This window comes from Oscarella lobularis, chromosome 7 (genome assembly GCF_947507565.1).
Source record: "Oscarella lobularis chromosome 7, ooOscLobu1.1, whole genome shotgun sequence".
NCBI lineage: Eukaryota > Metazoa > Porifera > Homoscleromorpha > Homosclerophorida > Oscarellidae > Oscarella > Oscarella lobularis.
The window spans coordinates 1,523,156-1,546,433 of NC_089181.1; the positions used below are offsets into that span (position 1 = coordinate 1,523,156).

At 45.7% G+C, this 23,278-nt stretch overlaps 5 protein-coding genes and 1 long non-coding RNA gene across 11 annotated transcripts; 1 reads left to right on the forward strand and 5 right to left on the reverse strand.

Moving 5' to 3' along the window:
* Positions 1–437: 437 nt before the first annotated feature.
* Positions 438–6,180, reverse strand: LOC136189416 (uncharacterized). The gene is made up of 20 exons (XM_065977361.1): positions 6,052–6,180; positions 5,968–6,004; positions 5,797–5,916; positions 5,610–5,743; positions 4,191–5,552; positions 4,050–4,136; positions 3,710–3,997; positions 3,387–3,653; positions 3,090–3,335; positions 2,859–3,044; positions 2,324–2,809; positions 2,063–2,268; positions 1,869–2,002; positions 1,781–1,817; positions 1,572–1,724; positions 1,454–1,518; positions 1,310–1,406; positions 1,205–1,252; positions 1,053–1,145; positions 438–996 (listed from the first exon to the last, which is right to left on the reverse strand). Exons 1-20 carry the CDS (start codon positions 6,110–6,112, stop codon positions 616–618), a joined length of 4,488 nt encoding a protein of 1,495 aa, XP_065833433.1. The 5' UTR covers positions 6,113–6,180; the 3' UTR covers positions 438–615.
* Positions 6,124–8,763, reverse strand: LOC136189421 (uncharacterized). The gene is made up of 6 exons (XM_065977369.1): positions 8,691–8,763; positions 8,359–8,640; positions 7,925–8,230; positions 6,861–7,872; positions 6,336–6,808; positions 6,124–6,234 (listed from the first exon to the last, which is right to left on the reverse strand). The coding sequence occupies exons 1-6, from the start codon at positions 8,740–8,742 to the stop codon at positions 6,188–6,190; spliced, it is 2,172 nt and encodes a 723-aa protein (XP_065833441.1). The 5' UTR covers positions 8,743–8,763; the 3' UTR covers positions 6,124–6,187.
* Positions 8,764–8,798: 35 nt separating this feature from the next.
* Positions 8,799–10,615, reverse strand: LOC136189423 (activator of 90 kDa heat shock protein ATPase homolog 1-like). The gene is made up of 12 exons (XM_065977371.1): positions 10,462–10,615; positions 10,331–10,410; positions 10,227–10,278; positions 10,113–10,171; positions 9,967–10,058; positions 9,780–9,909; positions 9,622–9,722; positions 9,528–9,564; positions 9,382–9,476; positions 9,217–9,318; positions 9,104–9,155; positions 8,799–9,047 (listed from the first exon to the last, which is right to left on the reverse strand). Exons 1-12 carry the CDS (start codon positions 10,539–10,541, stop codon positions 8,875–8,877), a joined length of 1,053 nt encoding a protein of 350 aa, XP_065833443.1. The 5' UTR covers positions 10,542–10,615; the 3' UTR covers positions 8,799–8,874.
* A 107-nt stretch (positions 10,616–10,722) lies between these two features.
* LOC136189418 (uncharacterized) lies at positions 10,723–13,922 on the reverse strand. The gene is made up of 17 exons (XM_065977363.1): positions 13,801–13,922; positions 13,479–13,738; positions 13,344–13,419; positions 12,965–13,287; positions 12,807–12,907; positions 12,635–12,746; positions 12,466–12,584; positions 12,284–12,417; positions 12,148–12,225; positions 11,945–12,095; positions 11,855–11,889; positions 11,731–11,798; positions 11,451–11,676; positions 11,280–11,388; positions 11,153–11,231; positions 10,958–11,104; positions 10,723–10,904 (listed from the first exon to the last, which is right to left on the reverse strand). The coding sequence occupies exons 1-17, from the start codon at positions 13,871–13,873 to the stop codon at positions 10,731–10,733; spliced, it is 2,265 nt and encodes a 754-aa protein (XP_065833435.1). The 5' UTR covers positions 13,874–13,922; the 3' UTR covers positions 10,723–10,730.
* On the reverse strand, positions 13,832–17,696 carry LOC136189420 (uncharacterized). Of its 4 annotated transcripts, none has more exons than XM_065977366.1 (18): positions 17,488–17,695; positions 16,970–17,411; positions 16,835–16,910; positions 16,461–16,783; positions 16,301–16,401; positions 16,136–16,247; positions 15,967–16,085; positions 15,784–15,917; positions 15,443–15,520; positions 15,242–15,392; positions 15,158–15,192; positions 15,038–15,105; positions 14,755–14,980; positions 14,588–14,696; positions 14,461–14,539; positions 14,266–14,412; positions 14,046–14,211; positions 13,832–13,971 (listed from the first exon to the last, which is right to left on the reverse strand). In XM_065977366.1, the coding sequence occupies exons 2-18, from the start codon at positions 17,258–17,260 to the stop codon at positions 13,949–13,951; spliced, it is 2,238 nt and encodes a 745-aa protein (XP_065833438.1). In that variant the 5' UTR covers positions 17,261–17,411; positions 17,488–17,695; the 3' UTR covers positions 13,832–13,948. The 4 variants fall into 4 exon arrangements, with proteins under 4 accessions (XP_065833438.1, XP_065833437.1, XP_065833436.1 ...); XM_065977365.1 differs by having other exon boundaries at positions 16,970–17,560; positions 17,610–17,658; XM_065977364.1 differs by having other exon boundaries at positions 16,970–17,695.
* On the forward strand, positions 17,637–20,375 carry LOC136189426 (uncharacterized). Of its 3 annotated transcripts, XR_010670391.1 has the most exons (5): positions 17,637–17,902; positions 17,960–18,051; positions 18,799–19,079; positions 19,134–19,482; positions 19,533–20,375. It is a non-coding gene; the product is annotated as an uncharacterized lncRNA (long non-coding RNA). The 3 variants fall into 3 exon arrangements; XR_010670390.1 differs by having other exon boundaries at positions 18,799–19,482; XR_010670389.1 differs by lacking the exons at positions 18,799–19,079; positions 19,134–19,482; positions 19,533–20,375 and having other exon boundaries at positions 17,960–18,193.
* Positions 20,376–23,278: the final 2,903 nt, after the last annotated feature.

Sequence of the window (23,278 nt, forward strand, 5' to 3'; positions counted from 1 at the left end):
ATCGCCTTGATGAAAACCGCCAAGGTACAGAAGAAGAGCATTTGATCTGAAAGACTGAAATTTCAAAGACACGTTGAAGTTGTACTTCACGAGATTCCTGTCATTCTTCAAGTATACGAACCCAAGTCCTTGAAATTGAATTCCGGGAATAGCTCGACGAGATCCAAAAGGAGGATCTCGCCGAGCGAGCTCATAGGGAGCGTTTGGGGTCAAAGGACTTTCTTCTGACCAAGTTAATCGAACACCGCAGGATGAACCTTCCTCAGCTGACAGGGACGACCAAACCGACGCCAACCCTGCCAAGAAAAAGGAACAAGTTACACCACACCCGTGATACATCGAATTGAGCACGTGCTGACGCAGCGTAGAATTCGACTTCGCGTACCTGCAATGCTCACCGTCACAAATACGAGCCAGCGAACGGCGAGAAACATTGATTCACACCAACAGCAGCGGTTACAGCGCCTACAGAGCTCGCTATGACGTCTATGAGCACCGCATTTGAATACCGACGAGTGATCAGCTAATATGCGCACGTGCAAATCGCGGCAGCGCAGCTGCGGACGAGAGAGTCGAGCAAAGCTTCGAAAAAGTGGCACAGACGCAGGAAGCTATCTAACCCACGTAGACAGCATAAGCCTTCTGCAAATCGGGGTAGGCGCCCGCCGATACTTGAAGACCATCGCCAAGCTGTCCGGCAATCGGTTCTTCTTGATTGCACAAAAGCGAATCTTCGTCTTCCGACAGCTTCGCAACGATGTCGCTAAACCTCGGCCGACTGTGATGATCGCCGTTCCAGCATGCGATCATCAATTGATAAATCGCTCGAGAGCAGCCGGGTGGAGGCGGCATCCTGTATCCGCTCTCCAAGCGGTCGACAAGCGTTCTATTGCGCTCTTTTGGATAGGGTCGCGAGCCCACGCTCCAGATTTCGAACAAAACGATGCCGTAGCTCCAGACGTCACTGGCACACGAGTACTTGCGGTAGTGAATAGCCTACAAAATACAAAAGCTTGACAGCGCGAGTCCATATGGGGAACGAAAATGCGTACCTCAGGTGCCGTCCATCTAATTGGTATTTGGCCACCGTGCGTGACGTAGTAAGTGTTGTCAGCCAAATCTCTCGACAAGCCGAAGTCACCAATCTAAAGTTAGAGAAGGCTCAATCCGCACGCTAAACATGATCATTCACATAAGGACTGACTTTGCAGACAAGCTGCTCGTTTAGCATGACATTTCGAGCAGCCAAATCCTAAAAGTTACAATAAATGCTACGATGTACAGGTGCATAGCCTATTATTCCGCTTACTCTGTGCACAAATGCTTTTTCTGACAGATAGGTCATTCCAGAGGCGATTTCTCGAGCCATCCTAAGAAACGTCTTGTCTAAGCTTGGTTGGATATCCCTAGCAAAAAAGATATTTCAATAGTCGTTTAACAAAGTGGCCTTTACGTTGAGCTGAGCGACTGCAAATATTCCTTCACGTCGCCTTTAGGCATAAATTCTAGTACTACCAACTAAACACAATAAAACGTCAACATTCATTTGCTCATATGTCACGATTGCTGACCAGCTCGCCCGTCAAAACAACTCCGTGCAATGACACGACATTTTCGTGCTTGAATTGTCCCATAATTGCAGCCTCTTGCAGAAATTTCACCCTGTCTTCTTGTGACTTTGACTTCAGCGTCTTTACGGCAACCGTTAATTGATTTGACGAAGTCTGTAATCAAGTGTCAGTGACTTAGCAAGCGAGCAAATATGCCTTCGATCTCTTGCCTGATTCCACGTCGCCTTTTCTACGCTGCCGAACTGACTACAACGAAAGGAAAGTAGAACCATTGCTTCGTTCAAATACGCTTCATACCCTGAGCCAAGCACTCCTAGCATGTGCAGTGCACTGCGTTCCAAAGATCGAAAGCGGTTTGAGCGGAACTGGTCGTAGAGTTTGTCTTCAGTTCGAGCTGGAGCCCAGTACAAATCTTCTTCTGGTATGGAAGCCTTAATTTCAAGTGAGCAAGAAAATATATAAGACGCAATACACTGAAATTAATGCCTTGCCTCAGCGTTCTCAACTTCCCAATAGGTACTCTTCGGTGTCGTGCTCTGCGATTCTTTAGAATGATTCGAGGCTTCAAAGAGTTTGTTTCTGACACCAAAATTGACCGACGCGTATCCATCATCAACATTCGCGGACTTGGAGTATCGAGCACTAACGTGCGACTTCCTGCTGCTCTCCTGGCTTTCCTCGTAGTCGTTCTTGTTACCTGCCAAAAAGGAAATCGCTTAATTTACTAATAAACCATCATTAGAAAGTATAACCTATCATTTCGTTCTGGTAGACAGTAACGTTGCCTTTCCTTCTTCGTGTGACAACAACGCAAACAACTATTACTGTTACAATTAAAAGGACGACGCATCCCGCCCCAGCTCCAACTGCTATCCAGACCGTAGAGGAAAAGCCTTGACTCGGTTCTTTTACGCTCGAGTCCGTAGTAGAAGACGTCATATACTGCTCTGTCTCCAAACTCGTAAACGGGGGAATTTCCGTACTGAACAAACCAGATCCAGTGAAATCAGACGCTGTAGGTGCGACACGGTCAGCCGCAGTACTTGCAGAATGAGTAACCGCCGTCGCCTTTGCCGTCTCTCTTGTCGTTGACGTTGCTGATGTCGTTGACACCGAGGAAGTTGATGTTGGAGTGGAAGTTACGGCTGAAGGAGTAGACATTTGGCCATTAGGACAAGTGCCGTCTAGCGTGTTTGTCTTTAGAGGAGGCAACTCTGTTGAACTCACAACAGAAGAAGCTAAGGGAATCAAAGGTTAAAAAGAGCTCGAGTCCGCTATTCCACCTACCAGGACACAAGCAATAAGCCCACTTTGTCATCTTGTACGTCGCTGTGTCTACTTGTGTTGCACACCACGGCGTGCTCCTTTCATAAATTGTACATTCGACGAATCGTTTGTTTTTATAGACAAACGGAAAAATGCACGGACCCTTTTGAGTTCCTCCTTCACACGTGGAGGGAATTGCAGGGAGATCTAAACGTCTACGTTAGATGAAAAGAAAGAATAATGCTGTCCTACCTTTGCAAGAACTCAAACCACACGTTTTGCCACTTCTACTAAACGATGAAGCGTAACACCAAGGCCCGCTCAGTAATCCTGACGGATTCCGGCAATACGTGTGATTGCCCAGACCGGCGTCAATGTACTTCTGAACAGGATAGTCGTTTCTCGTTGACCAGTTTACACAGCTGAAACCCTGACTACTCTGTGACTGACTGCCTCTGTATCCGTACCCATCGTCGATTTTGCTGTAGCATTTTTTATCTACGCGCAAAACGTTGGCATCCCCGGGCATACGAGTCATCAACTACTCACCGTAGCAAACGTCGATAGAACAGTACTCCCATGTGAGGCAAACCCCTGATCGTTTTGTGTAGCACCAGGGCATGGTTCGATTCTCCGCTATTGGATTGCGGCAAAACGAATGATCACCCAAGCCCGATTCGGGATAACGACCTTTCAATTGGTCGTACACGATCAGGTGAGCCCAATTCAAACACGGAGAACCGTCTTTTGACGTCGACGTTCTACCGCGATAAGAGACGCCTTTGTCTTTCAAGCGATAACAGTTAGAAGGTTCCGCTAATAAAGAAACAAAGTAAAGAGAAGAGGAACTTCGCCATTGGCCGTCTACGTGCCTGTGACGAGGATGATGGGATCGGCTGTGACTGACCCATTTCCTGTGCGCGCCGTCAACACGAACGTGTACTGTGTCCGTGGTGCCAAATCGTTTAAATCATACTGATCTTCGTTTAGAAGAGGTACGAAGAACTTGACCCAGAGTTTTACAGAAGCTGAGCCGGGATAGCCATAGTAAACAGATAGAGAATACGACAGAAGACCGTTGGGAAAATTTGGCGACATCCACTTTAGAGAGGCACTTAAACTGTAAACGTTAACGTTCGGAGATAGCAAGCCAACAGGATCTACATAAAAGAACTTGGAGCACAGAGAAGCACCTCTATTGATTAAACGAACCCGATTCTCCCGTTCTCACGACGATCCAGTCACTTCTTGATATCACTCCGCTTGGCTTCGTCGTCACCAGGATGCGAAATAGATACTCTATGGCACAATCTCAGAATCAAAGCGTGAACACGCTCTACGGAAAGAATTTACCGCTAAATGGATAAAGGTTCTTTACTTCAGTCTGCTGATTTGTCTTGAGAGGAAGTGAGACGGCGTGGCCATCGTCGCACTTGCTTCGCACGCTACCAGTCGAGCATCCACCCGCGCTGACTTCAATAAAAGTGCTCGCTCCTTGACTTCTGAAATCAATAGTTTTGCCTCCCGACGAGAAATTCTTCAAACAGCCGCTGAATCCGTTTGTGTTCACGCCGTATTTCAACGCAGTATCATCGGCATCGGTCGGTAGACCACCGACGTAGTTATATTTAAAACTATTGAACGCCAGTCCAAGCGTTGACGCCGCACTGTCGTGCTTAAAAGCCATTGCTCGTTGATCGATGCTGATTGTCAGATGAGTTGCATTAGTCACAACATCTATTCGATGCCACAAACCGTCACACAGACTGACTCTCTGTTGCTTGAAGTTTGCCTCTACTCGGCCAACAGCTCCTGATCCGTTATTGAACTTCATCACCAATCCGCTTCCGTCGATTTCCAAAAAGAAGAAGTTGGAACTTGAACTTTTGTAGACCATTGAAGCCATCAGCAATCCGTACGGCCAAGTTGTGCGTATGTCCATTCCAAAGCTGATGTATGAACCGCTTGCAAGCCGAGCAGAGGAAACCGAAACGTACCCATTTCCTCTAAATAGGTATCCTTTCTGAGGCGATACAGGACATCCAACGTCATCCCATCGGTTTGGCGAGTAGCTGACGTTCTGCGACCAGTCCAGCTCTTGCCCGGCCAACGACACGTTGTAGAGACAACCGGCAAAAGAATACGGTGAAGGAAACACACTATATCCTGGTGATGCTCTTGATGGAAAACCACCAATGTAGATGGTGCTGACATCAACCTCATTGCTATGGAAAGCAGTACTGCCGCCGGGGAAAATCTTATCATCAACAGTCAGCTGCCCCATTTTGCCGTCTTTCAAAGCAACGATGCGATGCCACTCTCCATCGTCAAGCCGTCGAGAAGAAGGCAAACGAACGACAGTAAGTGCGTTGTTGCTGAACTGGTAGTTGAGAAAACCAGAGTTCATGTAAAGTGCTACGTACTCCAATCCATCGTCGTCGTCACCGTCGCGACCAGCGAAAAATATAAGACCGTCCTCGTTAGTCGTGCGTAGCGACAGGCTGATTGTGAACGTCTTTCCGCCGCTAAACACTCCACTTTTAAACTCAACATAGCCGCTGCCTTCAAAGTGTTTCCCGAGAACGGCACCAGGAACCTCGGGAACTGCCTTCCTTTCCACTTGATAGTAGTCGTATGATGAATGCTGAGACCACTTCATTGTTGCTGATGATGACGAGACTCGAGTGAGAGTCGGTGGCGACTGAGCGCCAACGGCTGTGAAAAAAGACGCGCATTATCAACTGCATCAACAGTGATACTATTAGTTCCTACCTGACGGACACGTGTATGTAATTTCCAAGTATTTGACTTTCCCTGGACATGGATCTTTTCCAAAGACAACATTAGAAGCAGAAATAGAACAAGATTTCTGAAATTGGCATGCTGCCTCGACAGCCTCTCGTACGCTACAAAGAAACGGTGTCTAAAATTGACAAAAAATCCAATTGAGACGACTTACTCCAAACTAGAGCAGCTGGGATCTGCTACGAGTAGAGATGGACATAGCCGTAGTGCGCTTGCGAGGCCCTTGTACGTCGCGGAGGACACAAATATGACTTGACTCCCAAAACACGAAATGCTGAAAAAAGACCTTTCAATAAGCAATTTCAATTTAGCTTGTGGGTTCAACCTGACATCGTTTCCCTCGCACGCACTCTTAACAAAACCTAAAGCACGAAATATTAGACGTAGGCAATCTAACTTTAATACGCACAGGAGATCGTAGAGAAACTCGACGCCAAATAAAGCATGAAGGCCAATCGAGAGAAATCCATGCCTCTGATTTGACTGCCAGTACGTGAGAACCGACACGCAATCGAGTGACGTAACAAGTCGTCCAAGAACGAGATTCAGAGGTGCTGTCGTCGTACCAGCAGAGTTACGCCTCGTGCGAGTACTATGTAGAGGATCACGCGCCAGGCAATCCGGGAGAAGAATGCACGCCCACAGACAGAGAACGACATTAGGTAAACAACGTGGAAACATTTCAATGTTTACCGCCAAGTCTGTTTGAAGTTTCGATGTGATCGTATTCCTCGTCTGGTCGTTTAGAAACAGCTTCATCACGACGGATAACATTGTACAAAGCGTTCTGGCAAGCCGTCGACGACGTTTCGTCATGACAAAGGGTGTCGTAGAAAGAAGAGTCCTTCTCAATCGCTGTTGACGGGTTTTCTTTCTCTTTCAACGCTTCGTCATTCTCGTGAAGAGTGCTGTATAACGAAGCCTGAGTCCCGAAATCCCTGTCTATTTCGCCGCGTTTTATTCCAGGCCGATCCAAATCTGAAGAAGACTGTTGCTTGCTTTGAAATTTTTCAACTTCGACGTAAGAATACTCGGCTTCTTCGTTGCGGCCTCGTGGTGGAAGCGGCTGAAGATTGACGGGCCGCAGGTCACGTCCGTAATACGGATTCGCGTCTAAATCAGACGCATCGAACTTATTCGATGAAGCAGAAGATCGCTTTCGCCACCTAAACAGTTTCCCTCACAAATGTAAAGTATCTATCCCCTAAAATAAACTACCTATACATGATCGCCGCAACGACTAGAATTAGCACCACGAGTCCTCCGCAGCCTGATCCCACGGCTACCGGCAGCGCAGAATTAGAGTCGTTTTCTACTGGAACCAGAGTTGTAGAATGCGCTGTTGAGGCTGCTTGAGTCGATTGCGTTGAAACTTGCAGGCGAAGCGTAGCTGTCTTGTGTTGACCCGTTGGCCTCTGGGTCGTTAACTGATAAGTCGTAAATCTCCGCGTCGGCGATGTTTGAGCCGTCGTTGTTCCTTGAGTTATTGACCCTCGTGACGACGGCGTTGAAGAAGCGTCAGTTGTTGCAGATCGAGTAGGGAGCGATTTCCTCGTCGTCGAGATGATTGAAGATGGAGTTGTCGTTGGTGAAGAAGCGTGAGTCGTTGTAGAGAGCCATTGGGTAGTCGGCGGCGATTTTCTCGTCGCCGAGACTGAAGATTGAGCTGACGTTGGCGACGAAGCGTGAGTCTTAAGGAGCCATTGGGTAGTCGGCAATTTCCTCGTCGTCGAGACTGAAGATTGAGCTGACGTTGGCGACGAAGCGTGAGTCGTTGCAGATCGAGTAGAGAGCCATTGGGTAGTCGGCGGCGATTTTCTCGTCGCCGAGACTGAAGATTGAGCTGACGTTGGCGACGAAGCGTGAGTCTTAAGGAGCCATTGGTTAGTCGGCAATTTCCTCGTCGTCGAGACTGAAGATTGAGCTGACGTTGGCGACGAAGCGTGAGTCGTTGCAGATCGAGTAGGGAGCCATTGGGTAGTCGGCAATTTCCTCGTCGTCGAGACTGAAGATTGAGTTGCTGTTGGCCATGTGGAGATCGTCGGCGTTCCGCAATTGCAGTGTCCCCATCTCGCGACAACCCCATCTGAAGTCGTCAGCGTTGCGCACCACAGTGCACCTCTCTCGTACGAAGTGCAGTTAATAAAAGTAAATCCTTTGTATTTGAACGGAAAGACGCACGCTTTTCCATCTCCCGTCCCTCCGCACGTCTTAGGTACGTTTCCAACATCTACAGTATAAGCTCTCTACAATGAAAGTTTGATTATTGAAGGCATGCCTACCGCCAATGCACCTGGGAACGTTGCACGTAGCATTCTTGATAGTGTCGCCCATACTGCGTTTAGGCGAAGGAGCTTTGTAATAGCACCACGGCGTTTTGTAAACAAAATTTGGATTCCTGCAATAGCTTCCATTTGACGGCGCAATGATGCCCACCGCGTGCTGGAGACCAGACCAACCAGAAAAGTTAACATTTTTAAAGGCGTCTTTCCAACTTAGGCACTGGTACTGTTTCCCATTGACAGTAACACGATCCTGGTAACCTGAATAGCTACCTCCTTTATCGATGACACTGTAGCAAGTTTGATCTATAAATAAATAATATATTTATGTGAAATAAATAGATAGATAGATAGATAGATAGATAGATAGATAGATAGATAGATAGATAGATAGATAGATAGATAGATGTATTCACAACAGATGATGGCCTTACTCGAACAGCGTTGGACATCATCACAGTAACCCCATCCTTGTGTCCCGTTGTAGTAGCACCATGGCCGTGTTCTTGATCCATTAACATCCGGATTTCTGCAGTAGTTGTGATCTCCTAGACCAGGATAGTCACCAGCAGCGTAACTGTGGGCGTTAGGCTTTGTGTCTGTCCACTTCTGACACATTTCGCTCTTCGAGAAATACTTTGCTCGACTTTCTGTACCCCTGTACAGCACGCCATTGGTGTAGCTCCTATAGCACATCTGAACAGCGTTGTTAGCGCCTGCAAAGCCAAATTCATTAGTCGATAGCGAACAGGCAGCGATATCAGACCTAAAATAGCAGCAGCAGCCGAAAATAGCACCAATTCAAGAGTTCTCAACATCGAAAAACGTAGGCGAAGCAGATCACGTGAAATCCTAAACCCGTATACCCAATATGTAACCCCTTTGTTGATCTTTATTTTATCGCAAACTCCACAGTACAGCGCTGTTGAAATGCTCTACTAACATTGCCTTCAAAAAAGACTTGCCCCAAAACCAAATGTCATTTTAATTGCTCTCCAGTATTTCTCCTTCCAACCTCGTTCAGTGCGATCGAGATCAAAATCAGGCACGCCACTCTGACTCATTTTCAGAACAGTACTATCGGAGGTTTGCTCAAAATCCAAAACAACTTTAGAATAGTGACCTAAAGATGTATGTAACAGATGGGGGTTCCCACTGCACAGACAGCTGTATGCTTACCATCAGGCCATTCCTTTAGACGCCAATTTAGAGACAATTTTTTATTAGGCACCTACGCAAAGCGGCACACGTCTCAGCTGCAGTATACTAATAGCTTGTACTCTGTTTAGTACCAATTCCGAGAATGTTCCCCGAATGTTGCCGCCGTACAAGGAGAATTTTCCTCCTCGTTCGGCTAATACATCGGCTGGTCCATTGGTAAATGCTTCAATTCTCTATACAAGAAACCAAACAAATTGATCGTATGCTATGATTTCAACGGAACCTCTCCACTGCACCTGCTTGTCTACGAATGTTTCATATAGTTCATCAGCTGACGTTTTGAATTCTTCGCTAAGAAAAAGTTTCTTTGTTTTCGTTTTCACGGGTGGTCCTAAAGAGAAAATAAAAGAGACACATGCGAGGAAGAGTCAAAAAAACGCACGAGACGTTGCAGGTTGCGAAGGAGACGACGATCCGTTCTAAGAATCCCACATAAAAATACAAGCATGTCATACTAATTAAATAAAAGTGCTCACTTTAAACGAAGATGCATTGGTCTCTTTAGAAGGTGGCACATCTCCAGAGGGGCTCTCTTCCACAGACGTATGTCTCGGAAGTAGCATACCCTTGGAAAATTCTAACACGGAATAATGATCTAAAAGCATGCGAAGCGATTTTTAAGCGTTAAAAGAACCTGTTCGTAGGTTTTGAATGTAGAAATCGATCGCCTTCCTGATGAGCGTCGCCCCCTTGGTTCTCATTAACTGTTTCAGTTTATCTCCCCCGCAATTCTCATCCGAGCTCTTCGTCAATTTAACGACAATCTTAATTAATTGAGACTCAATATATAAATGAATTTTTATCAATTATCCTGAGCCCACTTCCAATTCGTCTGCATCGTATTCTTCGCTGAAATTCGGAATTTCGATTGTACCTCGAATGGGCAAATCGTCGTCGTCGCCGGCCACCGTTCCTTCGATCAAACATTTGGCAAAAAATAGTGCGGGGGCGTGGTCATTAGGCGCACCTTTCCATTCAATGACGGCGTGCCATTCGTAAAAACTGATCAGCTTCGCTTTGCGATTGCTAAAATGATTTCAGTTTGATCGCATATTAAATCTCGTCGAGCAGAGCAACTCACTTGACGCTCGCCTCTCCCTCGATCTTCGAAAGATCCGTCGTTTCGCATTTGCCTTCGAAAACGAACCGATTTGGGAGTCGATTGAGACGTTGTCATTCTTTTACCTTCGATTCCTTCGACTTTGATGCCCTGGAGAAGTCTCTTCAGCTCTTTTTTCGACCAGTCGGTCGCGTCGCGTTCCGTCCTTGTCAATCCCGATGCAACGTGTCGACGTTTCTCTATGAGAATGGCTTACCAGTGCCAATTGTTGACGTTCTGCGCGTCGCGTCGTTCTTCTACTATCCAGCGAGGATCGCCTTCGCCCCACTTGGCCATTCCGACTCGTTGAAGACGCCGCGAACTTTCCAGAAACTACATTCGAGCCCGGATAAGATGCTTTACCGCACGCAAGCCAACACCCTGGAGTCTCCTGGGACACGGATACTAGAAGTATCCGTGCTGGAGTCAAGAGCCAACAACATACAGCAGCAGACAACAGCACAATCACGGTACAGAAGCGAATTTTTACTTTTCAGTGCCTGGTTTCAGCGTGGGAAGTTCGCCGATGCGCAATTCCGTGGCTCCAAACGGTAACAAAGTGATGTCGTCCATTGGCTCAGTCGATGATACGTTTACCGGACTGGTAGGTGGAGCAGCGGCGGATCCACGATCATAGCCCCAAAAAGGAAGAACATGGCCCTACACACAAAAAGTTGGAAAAAAAAATTTGAGGGCATCTCCTTTCTTGTTACTTTGGCTTTGATCATTGCTGGAGAGCCTGCAATAGAGAAGGGCGAAGCGTTTGACTGAAGTCCCCTGTAAGAAAATTGCAGGTATTTTTCCGGATTAGAATCATCGTCAAGCCAAAGACCATAGTTCCAAACTGTCGTATTCAGAATCTGTACAACGGGTTTTTGAGACGTGGCCCATTTCAATTTCCTAATTACTTGATAATCTTTGCTTTCAAAGGAATAATTTCGAAGAGCAGTGTAGTTTTCTCCGATCTGAAGGGCGTATAGCAAAGGTCTAAGACAGGAACGTTCCACTACCTCAAACGCATGAAAATCGACTGACCCTTTATAGACAGCAGCTGCGTTATTGTAGCGCCTTTCAATCCTCATCTTCATTGCTAATTGGAGACTGATTGTTGTATTGCCCGTACAACTAACAGGAGTGACAGTCCCTGTAAACCAGAAATATGCAATTAGTGTTTTTGAAAATGCAGTAAAAGTATCTCATCCTTGCCTGCTTGTACAGTCTTTGGCTCTTTGTGGTCGACGGCAACCGTACTGCCGTTAGCCCAAGACGGAATTCGAAGGTGAATGTTGTAAGTGCTGGACGAAATTGTTGATGTTGTTATGGTGACGTTGCCGTCCCAAGGATACGCTGTGTCGACGGAGACGTCTACTACGTCGCCGTTCTTATCATTCATGGTGTACCAAACCGTAGCTGGAGCGTACATTCCTATGACCTAATAAAAAATTACATAAATTTAAATTTGATTTCACGTGCGTAAGCGATCTACCAGTTCGTTGTTTGGCGTCAAAAAGAACATGTGAGACACGTACTTGGGCCAGCCTTGATTGAAATTGGCTGCGAAACAATTATGCCACACTATATAATTAATTAACATTATTTTCCAAGTATACCCGTGCAACATCCGTAATTGGGTTCCAGCCCGTACCTAATCAAACAGAATTAATTAAGTAGGCACATGCCGTTAGAGAGTAAGGACTAACAAGATGGAATCAGGCCCGTCGCTCGCCCACACGTGACTGTCCAAATGAACAGCGTTTGCTTCGTTCGTCTGCTGTAAGTATTGGTGCGCCCACATGTCCGGCGTCAATGTAGCCGGCAAGGCGTTGTAGCAGATCTTCTCCGCAAGCTCGGCTAAAAAAGATTGTAAAGCAAAAACAGCATGAATTCCAACGATTTCTTATACCAAACATTGGATCGCCTGTGACAGCAAAAATCATCTCTAAGGAAAACATGGTTTCCACAACAGCACACAGCTCAGTGCCTAGAGATGAAGTCAGTGAATGTACAGAAAACGGACGTCCGCTGTAAGTTCTAACTACCTCTTGAAGGCATCTTGCCCGCCAAGTGTTCGTCTGCACCAAATATGCCACTTGCAAGCCCGTGGTACTTGTAGAGCCTTTCAACGCGCTGATAGGAGCTGTTCCGGTCTGTTTCGCTCTTCGATTGGCGATACCTAATTTTATAAAATCGCACATCAACAGCAAATGATATAGCTTCCAACCAAATTGCTCCTGATTTTAGAGATTGACCGACGTTGACTCCATGGTTATACATGTCCATTCGAGTCGCCGCCTGAGTAGGAAAATCGTCGCCAGCATAGTAGCTTTTCCAATCGAACCCCTTATCCAAACATCAGCAAGACTACATTATAAACAAGCTGCTAGACTGACTTGTTGACTGGCCAATTCAGCCACATCCCACAAGAATTGCTCTTCGCCCGTTGATCCGTGTTCAATGAGCCAATGACACGATACAGCAAAATCTTGCCATCTGGCTGCTGACCTGAAAGAACGCTACGGTAATGGAAAAAATCTGTGTACAAACAAAAATGTGAAATCTCACCAACCACCAAGAGGAACCTGAAACATTTTCTGATGAGCTACGTGCAAAAATTTCATAACAGCCGGTATAATCCGCGTGTCGCTACTATTTCCTTCGTAATACTAAAGGAAGAAGTAGCATGCAGTAGTAATTTTTTTGAGACGTGAGACAGACTGCACCTGAAGCAAAGCGAAGAGCATAGGAAACTTTGACCAGTACATGTTTCCGTCTTTATCGTCTTCAGGCCCAAGCCATCCGTCGGCGCTCTGATGACTTAGGATGTAGTCAAGGTACTTGTGAACTTGAGCTAGCAAATCGAGATTGTCGCGTTCAAGTTGAAACGCAAGTGGAACGAAGCCGTTGAGCCAATAAGGCGTTCGCTCGTGCAAACCCGTGTCTCCCTTTCCGCCAATCCAACTTGAGTTCGCCACGTCAACCCAAAACTTGGACAAATAGCCGGAAAGACCGTCAGCTTGAATTTTAAGTTGATTCTTCAACCAGCCTGAGAAAATGACACTGAACAACTTACTCCAAATTAAGAACAATGGAAAGGGGCACCTTGAGGCTGAGTTGCCACAAGAGAAAGAGGCTTGTATGCGAAAGGAAGCAACGTTGCGTTCTTCACGCCAGACACCTATTTGAAAAACAAGACAGCATGCAGTTCTCTTTCTGATTTTCACTTTGATGCGGTACCCGGCAAGGATTCGCATTTTGCTTCATCAAGGTTCCTTTCAGATAGCAGAGTGGCTGAGAATCGTCGTTGCGTCCCGAGCAATTGGCTTTGCAGTACGCCCAGCAAACGCATTGAACGTTCTTATCGCACATTTGAGCGCAAACAGATGGTTTATCAGTCGAATGCAACGTCACTGGCATGCCAGGCAAATCGCCGTCCATTCGATCGACGCCGTCGTCACCGTCGGCAAAATCGGCACATGCAAACGAAAGAAAAAGGGCTAGCAGAAAGACAACGCGAATCGCTATCATCGCTGGGTTTAGAGAGAAAACGTGATCTCACGTGAAAGAAAGATAATGACTTTTTGGCATTCGTTGTCATCTTGTGCAGCAAAGATTTTCCTGTGACGCTTCATTTCATCTTTCTCGCAATCAACGGCGCTATCAAAAATGGTAATTTCGGAGAGAAATTAGACGTAGTTAGTGAGCTGCTAATCACGAATTACGGTAAATCCTACCAAAGAAAATGAAAGCTGCTTAGCAATCAAAATTCCAAAGACAGACATAGAGAAGCCAAGTGAATCTAACCTGCATTAGGTCTAAGTGTCGGAAGTTCACCGATGCGCAATTCTGTGGCACCAAACGGTAGCAAAGTGATGTCGTCCATTGGCTCAGTCGATGATACGTTCACAGGGCTGGTAGGCGGAGCAGCGGCGGATCCGCGATCATAGCCCCAAAAAGGAAGAACACGGCCCTAAAAAAATTGATAAATTTCAAAAGCTAGACCCCGCCTCCTTTTCTTTGTTACTTTCGCTTTGATCATTGCTGGAGAGCCTGCAACAGAAAAGGGCGGAGCGTTTGACTGAAATCCCCTGTAAGAATATTCCAGGTATTTTTCTGGATTAGAATCGTCATCAAGCCAAAGACCGTAGTTCCAAACTGTCGCATTCAGAATCTGTAGCGTTGGCTTGTGAAACGCATCGCACTCGAATTTCTCACTCACCTGATAATCTTTGCTTTCAAAGGAATAATTGCGCAGAACAGTATAGTTTTCTCCAATCTCAAGGGCGTATAGCAAAGGTCTGTATAAAGGACATTCGGTTATCTCCAGCGCATCGAAATCTACAAACCCTTTATAGACAGCAGCAGCGTTATTGTATCGCCTTTCAATTCTCATTTTCATTGCCAATTGGAGACTGATTGTTGTATTACCAGTACAACTTACAGGAGTGATAGTCCCTAAAAACCAGAAATGAGAAACTATCCATTTGGAAATGCAGAAGAATCTTGTACTTACCTGCTTGTACGGTCTTCGGTTCCGACCGGTTGACGGCAACTGTACTGCCACCAGCCCAAGACGGAATTCGAAGGTGAACGTTATAGGCGCTTGACGAGACTGTCCATGTTTTTATAGTCACATTGCCGTCCCAAGGATATTCTGTGTCGACGGAGACGTCCACTACGTCACCGTTCTTATTATTCATGGTGTGCCGAACCGTGGCTGGAGCGTACATTCCGATGACCTAATGGTAATAAAACGTGATACAGACAATCCTAATAAACTTGACGTGTCAAGCTACCAGTTCGTTGTTCAGAGTTGAAAAGAACATGTGAGACACGTACTTCGGCCAGCCTTGATTGAAATTGCCTGGCAAGACACGTCAGAATATAAATGACATTATTTATTTGCCTTTTTTTACCCGTGCAGCATCCGTAATTGGGTTCTAGTCCATATCTAAGTATACAGAAATAAGCGAACACACGCAGCCAGACTAATGACTAACAAAATGGAATCAGGCCCATCGCTTGCCCACACGTGACTGTCCAAGTGAACGGCATTTGCTTCGTTTGTCTGTTGTAGGTATTGATGCGCCCACATGTCTGGCGTCAATGTAGCCGGAAGAGAATTGTAGCAGATCTTCTCTGCAAGCTCAGCTAAAACAATCGTTATGGCAGCTAAGCGTGAATGTCAATAATTTTTGCACCAAACATTGGATCGCCTGTGACGGCGAAAATCATCTCTAAAGAAAACATCGTTTCCACCACAGCACACAGCTCTGTGCCTAAATGCAATAAACCGGATTACACATTGAGAAATACTAACAATTCGTTCTATTTCAGTAGGAGAGCACTATCAATAGTACAGACAATAGGCCATAAAGTCGTGAGAACGACAAACTCGTGTGTATGCAATACCGTCGTTTTAGACCGAAATCAACCACAAAGAACTAATCAATCCTTTCCATAAATTGGGAAGGCGGCATAACTACCGTAAAACGCTTGGCGAAAAGCAGTCAAAGAAACAGCCTGCACTATGATTTCCTACCTCTTGAAGGCATCTTGCCGGCCAAGTGTTCGTCAGCAGCAAATATGCCACTTGCAAGTCCGTGGTACTTATAAAGCCTTTCAACGCGTTGATAGGAGCTGTTCCGGTCTGTTTCGTTCTTCGATTGGCGATACCTGATTTTCAAAAAATAGCATAACACCAAAAAAAACTGTCATCGCCAACCAGATAGCTCCTGATTTCAGAGATTGACCGACGTTGACTCCGTGGTTGTACATGTCCATTCGAGTCGCCGCCTGAGTAGGAAAATCGTCGCCAGCATAGTAGCTTTTCCAATCGAACCCCTTTGTTAAAAATAAGCAGAAATACACTGCAAACGTGTCAAGAGACTGACTTGTTGACTGGCCAATTCAGCCACATCCCACAAGAATTGCTCTTCCCCGGTCGATCCATATTCAATTAGCCAATGACACGACACAGCCAAATCTTGCCATCTGGCTGCTGACCTGAAAGAAAGTTAACGGAAAATCTGTGCACAAACCAAAATACGAAATCTCACCAACCACCAAGAGGCACCTGAAACATTTTCTGATGAGCTACGTGCAAAAATTTCATAATAGCCGGTATAATCCGCGAGTCGCTACTATTTCCTTCGTAATACTAAACAAAGAAGTCGCAGTAATAATTTTTTCAAACCAGGCACATTAGACGGGCTGCACCTGAAGTAAAGCAAAGAGCATTGGGAACTTTGACCAGTACATGTTGCCGTCCTTCTCGTCTTCAGGCCCGAGCCATCCGTCAGCGCTCTGATGACTTAGGATGTAGTCGAGGTATTTGTGAACTTGAGCTAGCAACTCAGGATTGTCGCTTTCTAGTTGAAACGCAAGTGGAACAAAGCCGTTGAGCCAGTACGGCGTTTCTTGATGAACAAACGTATCTCCTTTGCCGCCAATCCAACTCGAATTTGCCACGTCTACCCAAAACTTAGACAAGTGGCCAGAAAGACCGTCCGCCTGAATTTTAAGTTGATTCTTCAACCACCCTAAGAAAACTAATTGTATGTCAATTTCAAACATAAAGAGCGGTACAGCACCTTGAGGCTGAATCGCCACAAGTGAAAGAGGCTTGTATGTGAAAGGAAGCAAAGTGGCGTTCTTTACACCAGACACCTATTTGAAAAACTGTTCGGTATCTTCTGATCTTCCAATACATATGTAGGATTCATTACCCGGCAAGGATTCGCATTTTGCTTCATTAAGGTTCCTTTCAGATAGCAAAGCGGCTTAGAATTGTCATTGCCTCCCGAGCAATTGGCTTTGCAGTACGCCCAACAAACGCACTGAGCGTTTTTCTCGCACATTTGAGCGCACACAGACGGTTTATCAGTTGAATGCAACGTCACTGGCATGCCAGGCAAATCGCCGTACATTCGATCGACGCCGTTGTCACCGTCAGCAAAATTGGCAGATGAAAACGAACGAATAAAGACGAGCAGAAAGACAACTCGAATCGCTATCATCGCTGCGTTAACAGTGAAAACGTGATCTCACGTGAAAGAAATGGTAATAGAATTTTGACGTTCGTCGTCACCATGTGGAGACTCTTCCAGTGACGCTTTAGTTCATCTCTTTCACAATCAACGGCGCCATCAGAACGTTTAAATGCTTAAACTAAACAACAACGCTAATTAATTAATTAATTAATTAATTAATTAATTTCGTAGAGCAATAAGACTTTGTGTCGCACTCAAATTTTCACTCGCTTGATACTCTTTGTTTTCGAAGGAATAATTTCGCAGAATAGTATAGTTTTATTGAATCTGAAAGGCGTAAAGCAAAGGTCTCAAGGCAGCAGCTGCGTTATTGTACATTGCCAACGGCAGACTGTTGTATTTCTAGTACAACTGACAGACAGGAGTGTTTTATCCCTAGACGCGGCGTGATGAACCACGGATAACAGAGGAGAACTTACAGCGAAGAGAAACGCAAGCGGCACGAAACTACACAAAAGATGTGTCCCGGATAAATGCAACAAGAGGTTATGTCGGCGTAAACGTTCATCTGGATCCATCGCAGCCATGGCAGCCTCGATCTATGAAGGTTCCTCGCTGACTATTTCGCTACGCCCATGCAGTAGTTTTGCCATCGAGCTAAAAGGAAAGGTTGCGAAAAAAAAGCGAGATCGCCTAACGCGTTAACGATGTCAATCGCGCACACAGATTCGCAGAGACGTGCACCTTCACGAACTAGGAGTGAAGCAGAGAACGGAACAGTTGAGCGGGGCTCCTTTTGAGGGACCTGTCGTCGTCAAGTGAGATCTATGACATAAAAACGGTGTCCTCCATGACTGCCGCGACGCTTTAGACCGCACTAGTGTATACCGAGAAAACGTTCGTTATATGATACAGATGTAGATGTCTACTTACAGCACAGTACACTGTTATTTAATCTTGCATTGACTTTTTTTGCAAAAACTTCCAGCAGTTTCTAGCATAGAGCTATTAGCCATACAAGAGACGACGGGAGAACTTACTTAGTGACGAGCACCAGAAGGTAGTTCCTTGGTGGTGATATTGTCGTAACAAGTGGGCGTCTGCTCGATATGTACAAGTACCAATAAGTAAATGATTTGTTTTGATGAGCAGCTTAGCCAGGTGAAAAAGTTCACCGGTTTCAACTGTATCTGCGATTACAGTAAAGTGCATCATATTTGCGCATCTGTCATTTCCTCGGAACGTGCGCAAATACGCTGGTTGCGCCATAAAATCCGATTTTAGTTTGGGCGGCATGATGTCCGTAAACTTTTTCCGGACTAAGTTCAATAACGTAGCATTCGTAGTTTTCCTTTCCTGTAATGCAAACTCAAGTTCGCAGTCAGCAATGATGTATTTTATAACTCACTTGTTTACAAGTGCAATTCTCCTTGACAAGGCACATAGCCAGTACGATTGTCTCATTGGCTGAGATCGAGATCCAAGAAGAAGTTTGTTGCTAACATACCTAACATACCTCTAGAGAAAATTGAATTACAGTAGTCTCACAATTACAATTGTTGTAGAAAACATTTGCTGTGGGTTGAATTTTTGGCGAGGTTTTCTCGTTCACGTATTCGTCTTGACCTCTGTGACAAGTACTCAACACAGTTTAACTGTGCTGCTGCTGCTGCCGCCATGAGAGCTTAAATTTGCCGGCTGGCTTGGATAGCTATGGGAATATGATCACGGACTGTGACGTGTCGCTGTCTACCGAAGTTGCGCTCTAGTCGAAGTGGCCACAACGCTAAGAACCTATCCAAAGGAGGCCGTGTTGGACATGAGCGGTGATGAAATTCGAATTGTGGTACGGTCGACGAGGAAGGTCTCAGTTATGTCTTTGATCACTTACTGCGCGCAGCCCTACATGAGACGTCTCAAGTTCACGCTCAACGTCGTTTTCTTTGACGCCACAATGGTAGACGGCTTGATATCGTTTGAAGTCAACATAGATAGTCCACGTCTATTTTTTTCTCCTTTTGACGTCATGATTTTTTCTTCAAAGGCAGCTACGGAAATAATTTCGAAGGTTCAGGCATGCCGATACCGTCTATGGCGGAGGGGTCCATGCACTCCTTCGTACAACGGCAACTTCTACTACTACATCTCGTGGAGCGACAACAAGCCTTGGTGCACGGTCACGTGCCAGTGGGAAGACGAGCTATCGCTTGAGATCTCTCACTATTTTGGAGAACACGCGCGAACGTTTGGTAAAGAAGAAATTACTAATACTAGTGTAGCGAATTTTTTTCTTGTGAAGATGACGAGCATGAAGAAGGCGGAGGAACTGATTGAATTTGACGCAACGCCAAAGCAGTGTGCTTCGGCTGTGATTCAGCTTTTGAATTAGCTTCTCGATGATTTGTACTCGAGTGTTTTAAGTTCAATTGGCCATAGTCCAGAGTTTATGGGCGATTCAGGTCGGATGAAAGTGCCATTGGGCAACCTAACGTGAAGGATCTGAACACGACCAAGCTGGATGTCAAGATGTACGAAATTCGCTATCATACCGTATCGTCGTAAGATCTATAGAGGAAAGAAAAATGTGAGCAATAGGTACAGCGTTTGCGTCACCTAGTCAAGCCTTCCAGGCGACGTCAAGAATCTGCGCGACAACGCGACGAATTTGCAAGAAGCTTTGGTCAAGTGTAGGGAATTTCATGCTAGATTGAAATCCGTGACCTATATGTCGAGGCTGATAGTGATAGGAAATTGAACAGACATTTTGTCGCGCTTTTTTGGTGTTTCACGTATGTGATGTTGTTAAAAACACTGGTCTTGTCACAGTATCCGTTGCTAACATGCCCTGCAGGTCTCTAGTGCATACTGAATTAGTGTCACAGTTATTGAGGAGTGAGGGAAAGACTTCTTCGATGAGGAAGTACGCAAGACGGAAAAGGCACGTGGAAAAAGACGACATGAAGAGTTTTTATAGCGTCTGGTCGACATTGCATGAGTTTCATTGAGCGCCAATCAGCTTGACGATTTGAAGAAGGCTACGTTGACCTGTAGATCAATTCTGACACCGATTGTTAGAAGTCGCTCTAGAGATGATTTGCACGGAGTACCATCTCGAATACGCAGGAGCAGCAGTTGCTGACAGTTGTACAATTTTTTGTAATTGTAAATTTATTTTTAAAATATACTTTGCTTATCAATTGCACAGAGTCTCATCTTGCGGTGTCATGCCCTACTAGTTGTAGTAGGACAGTTGTTATTGACCTGCCGGCGCCTTCTCCTGCAACAATTCTGCATGTGTCGGATGCCCGTATGTCTGGGTAGGGTAAACGGATTTTCAAGGAAAACCAAGGAAAAACGGTTTACCCCACACGGATATACGGGAACCGTTCATACTACCATTCTTCTTGTATATAAAATGGTCTTCGAAAAGAATAAATGTACAATTATAAAACAGCATAAATTAAATGCGAACAGCATAAATCAAATACGAACAGAAAAAAATAAAGTAAGCATTTTTAGGCGATCTGGGCGATAGCGGTGGTTGAACGCGCGCAGACACTCTCGTGACCTCCAATACGAAATCGTTGCTATGCACGAACGGCCTCTAACCCGACTTCCACGACTCCAAAATTAGCCAAAGTGTTTTCAAACAAGGTAAAAAGTAATCAGAGACAGAACGAACCGCGTACGACGCTCCGAAAAGGTGCGATATCGAAACGAAGTGTTTAGTCGCTGCGCCTGTCAAGTAGAATAGTTGATCGTAACTTTACTGGAAGGTAAAAATCGAAAAAAAATGAAAACACCACAATGCTTAATTAATCAATCCGCCGAGGTTAGCAGCAGGCAGTGCGCGGTAGTATTCTTGGTGTTGCATAGTTGAAGTCCTGGTATGCAGAGAATTACCTCGGCGGGGTCTGGAGCTCGAATTCAGATTGGGCGCGCCAGGCGCTACGGTTTCGCGCCAATAGCAGAGCGTGAGCGCATAGCAAGTAGCGGTTACTTGCGGACAAGAAAGGAAGGGGCGAATAGATTTCATGGCAGCTCCAATAGATAGGAATTCTTGCTCTCATTTTGCACTGTTTTCCACGAGCTGTGGAGTGGAGTTTTAGCAAAAAAAGGTTTGGTAGTCTCGCTACGTCGACGTCTCGTGCGCTCATTTGTGGAGGTGTCCCACGACTAATAGGCGTGTATGCAAGGTCATCGCGACTAGAGCACGTCAAGACGTCTTTGTTGCTTCTGTAAAGTAGAATAGTCGTTCTTAACTTCATTAGAAGGTAGAAGTCGCGAAATATAAAAAAAACGGGTCTTTAAATCTGCGCAGGTTAGAAGCAGGCAGTGCGCGGTAGTATCATAGTTGAAGTCCCGGTATGCAGAGAATTTTTTGACCACGTCTGGAGCCTATGTCCAACTTAACAACAGTGGGCGCGCCAGGCGCTACGGTTTCGCGCCAATCGCGCATAGAAAGTCGCGGTTACCAGCGGACAAGAAAGGAAGGAGCGAAGAGATTTCACGGCAACTCCAATAGATAGGTATTCTTGCTCTCATTAAACCGTGTTTTCCACGAACCGTGAAGTGGAGTTTTAGCAAATAAGGTTTGGTAGTCTCGCTGCGTCGACGTCTCGTGCGCTCATTTGTGGAGGTGTTCCACGACTAATAGGCGTGTATGCAAGGTCATCGCGACTAGAGCACGTCAAGACGTCTTTGTTGCTTCTGTAAAGTAGAATAGTTGTTCTTAACTTCATTAGAAGGTAGAAGTCGCGAAATATAAAAAAAACGGGTCTTTAAATCTGCCCAGGTTAGAAGCAGGCAGTGCGCGGTAGTATCCTTGGTGTTGCATAGTTGAGATCCCGGTATGCAGAGAATAATTTTGACCGCGTCTGGAGCCTATGTCCAACTTAACAGTGGGCGCGCCAGGTGCTACGGTTTCGCGCCAATCGCGCATAGCAAGTCGCAGTTACTTGCGGACAAGAAAGGAAGGAGCGAATAGATTTCACGGCAACTTTAATAGATAGGTATTCTTGCTCTCATTTTGCACTGCCTTCCACGAGCTGTGGAGTAAAGTTTTAGCAAACAAAAATTTTGCAGTCTCGCTGCGTCGACGTCTCGTGCGCTCATTTATGGAGGTGTCCCCACGCCTAATAGGCGTGTATGCAAGGTCACCGCGACTAGAGACCATCGAGACGTCGTAGGACATCGATCGCCTTTGTAATAAAAAGCAGGGAATGTTGGACTAGAGATCGACACAGCGACGGTCGCCGGAATGTTGTATAAAGTCGAAAAAACGCTGTAGTTTCGCTGAAATAGCTCCTTGGACGAAATTTTCTAAACAGAGTGAAGTCTATTGCATTGACTGACAAGTTCAGTGTATTCGGAGCCCTGAAAATGTAGAGTTTTTGACTGCGGAACTAATTAGGGCGTTGGCACGCGTTTCTTAATTCCTAGGCGGGGCAGTTGCGAATAATCACATTAGTGGCGTCACTATTGATATCAAACTATAACACGTGTCACGCTTGAGTTGTTAGTTATCATTGACGTCAGCCAAACGTCATCAAAAGGGGAGGAGTTTGCGTAGGCGAGCCTAGCAACGGGCAGGGTATGAAGACACTTGCTCCTCAGTAGTAGAGGTCCGTTTATTTGACAAAAACGGCGGTGTAATTAAATTATTCGTTTCCGGCCGGTTGCAAAAAGTTAGTTATAGAATTCGAATGTATTGTTGCTATGCAGGAAACGTGTTTTTGAAGATGGCATTCGTATTTTCGAGCGAGTGCCCTACACGCCGTAGCGTCGAAGTCATTAAGGACAAAACCCCGTTTTTTTGGCATATAGTAAGGGGGTACTACTCTCTGGAAATGGAAATACCGATTAATGATATCCGATTTGACCCGAGTATCAGTACCGATCGCGAGCAGTCTTGATCAGTGGTAATACTGACGCTGCTGCGAATCCGTACCGATAGACAGTGGAAAGAGTGCAGGCGTTTCGGGCTGTCCGCGTGCAATCGCTACGATTGGCAATGGTGAGTCGAAGGGGCGTGTGAAAACGCGT

Coding starts and splice junctions, on each gene's coding strand:
- LOC136189416 (XM_065977361.1), bottom strand. CDS start 6,112: ATGGATTTCTCTCGATTGGCCTTCATGCTTTATTTGGCGTCGAGTTTC. Junction 2,269..2,323: donor CTACCAGAACGAAATGATAG/GTTATACTTTCT, acceptor CCTTTTTGGCAG/GTAACAAGAACGACTACGAG. Junction 1,407..1,453: donor TTGCAGTCGCTCAGCTCAAC/GTAAAGGCCACT, acceptor CTTTTTTGCTAG/GGATATCCAACCAAGCTTAG.
- LOC136189421 (XM_065977369.1), bottom strand. CDS start 8,742: ATGTTGAGAACTCTTGAATTGGTGCTATTTTCGGCTGCTGCTGCTATT. Junction 8,641..8,690: donor GGCTGCTGCTGCTATTTTAG/GTCTGATATCGC, acceptor TTGGCTTTGCAG/GCGCTAACAACGCTGTTCAG. Junction 6,235..6,335: donor AACTTCAAACAGACTTGGCG/GTAAACATTGAA, acceptor TCCTCTACATAG/TACTCGCACGAGGCGTAACT.
- LOC136189418 (XM_065977363.1), bottom strand. CDS start 13,873: ATGAAGCGTCACAGGAAAATCTTTGCTGCACAAGATGACAACGAATGC. Junction 12,226..12,283: donor GGGCAAGATGCCTTCAAGAG/GTAGTTAGAACT, acceptor CTTCATCTCTAG/GCACTGAGCTGTGTGCTGTT. Junction 10,905..10,957: donor CAGCAATGATCAAAGCCAAA/GTAACAAGAAAG, acceptor TTTTGTGTGTAG/GGCCATGTTCTTCCTTTTTG.
- LOC136189420 (XM_065977366.1), bottom strand. CDS start 17,260: ATGATAGCGATTCGAGTTGTCTTTCTGCTCGTCTTTATTCGTTCGTTT. Junction 16,784..16,834: donor TGTGGCGATTCAGCCTCAAG/GTGCTGTACCGC, acceptor TAGTTTTCTTAG/GGTGGTTGAAGAATCAACTT. Junction 15,106..15,157: donor CAATTACGGATGCTGCACGG/GTAAAAAAAGGC, acceptor GTGTCTTGCCAG/GCAATTTCAATCAAGGCTGG.
- LOC136189423 (XM_065977371.1), bottom strand. CDS start 10,541: ATGGCCAAGTGGGGCGAAGGCGATCCTCGCTGGATAGTAGAAGAACGA. Junction 10,059..10,112: donor CGCCGTCATTGAATGGAAAG/GTGCGCCTAATG, acceptor GTTTGATCGAAG/GAACGGTGGCCGGCGACGAC. Junction 9,156..9,216: donor GGGGAACATTCTCGGAATTG/GTACTAAACAGA, acceptor CGCTTTGCGTAG/GTGCCTAATAAAAAATTGTC.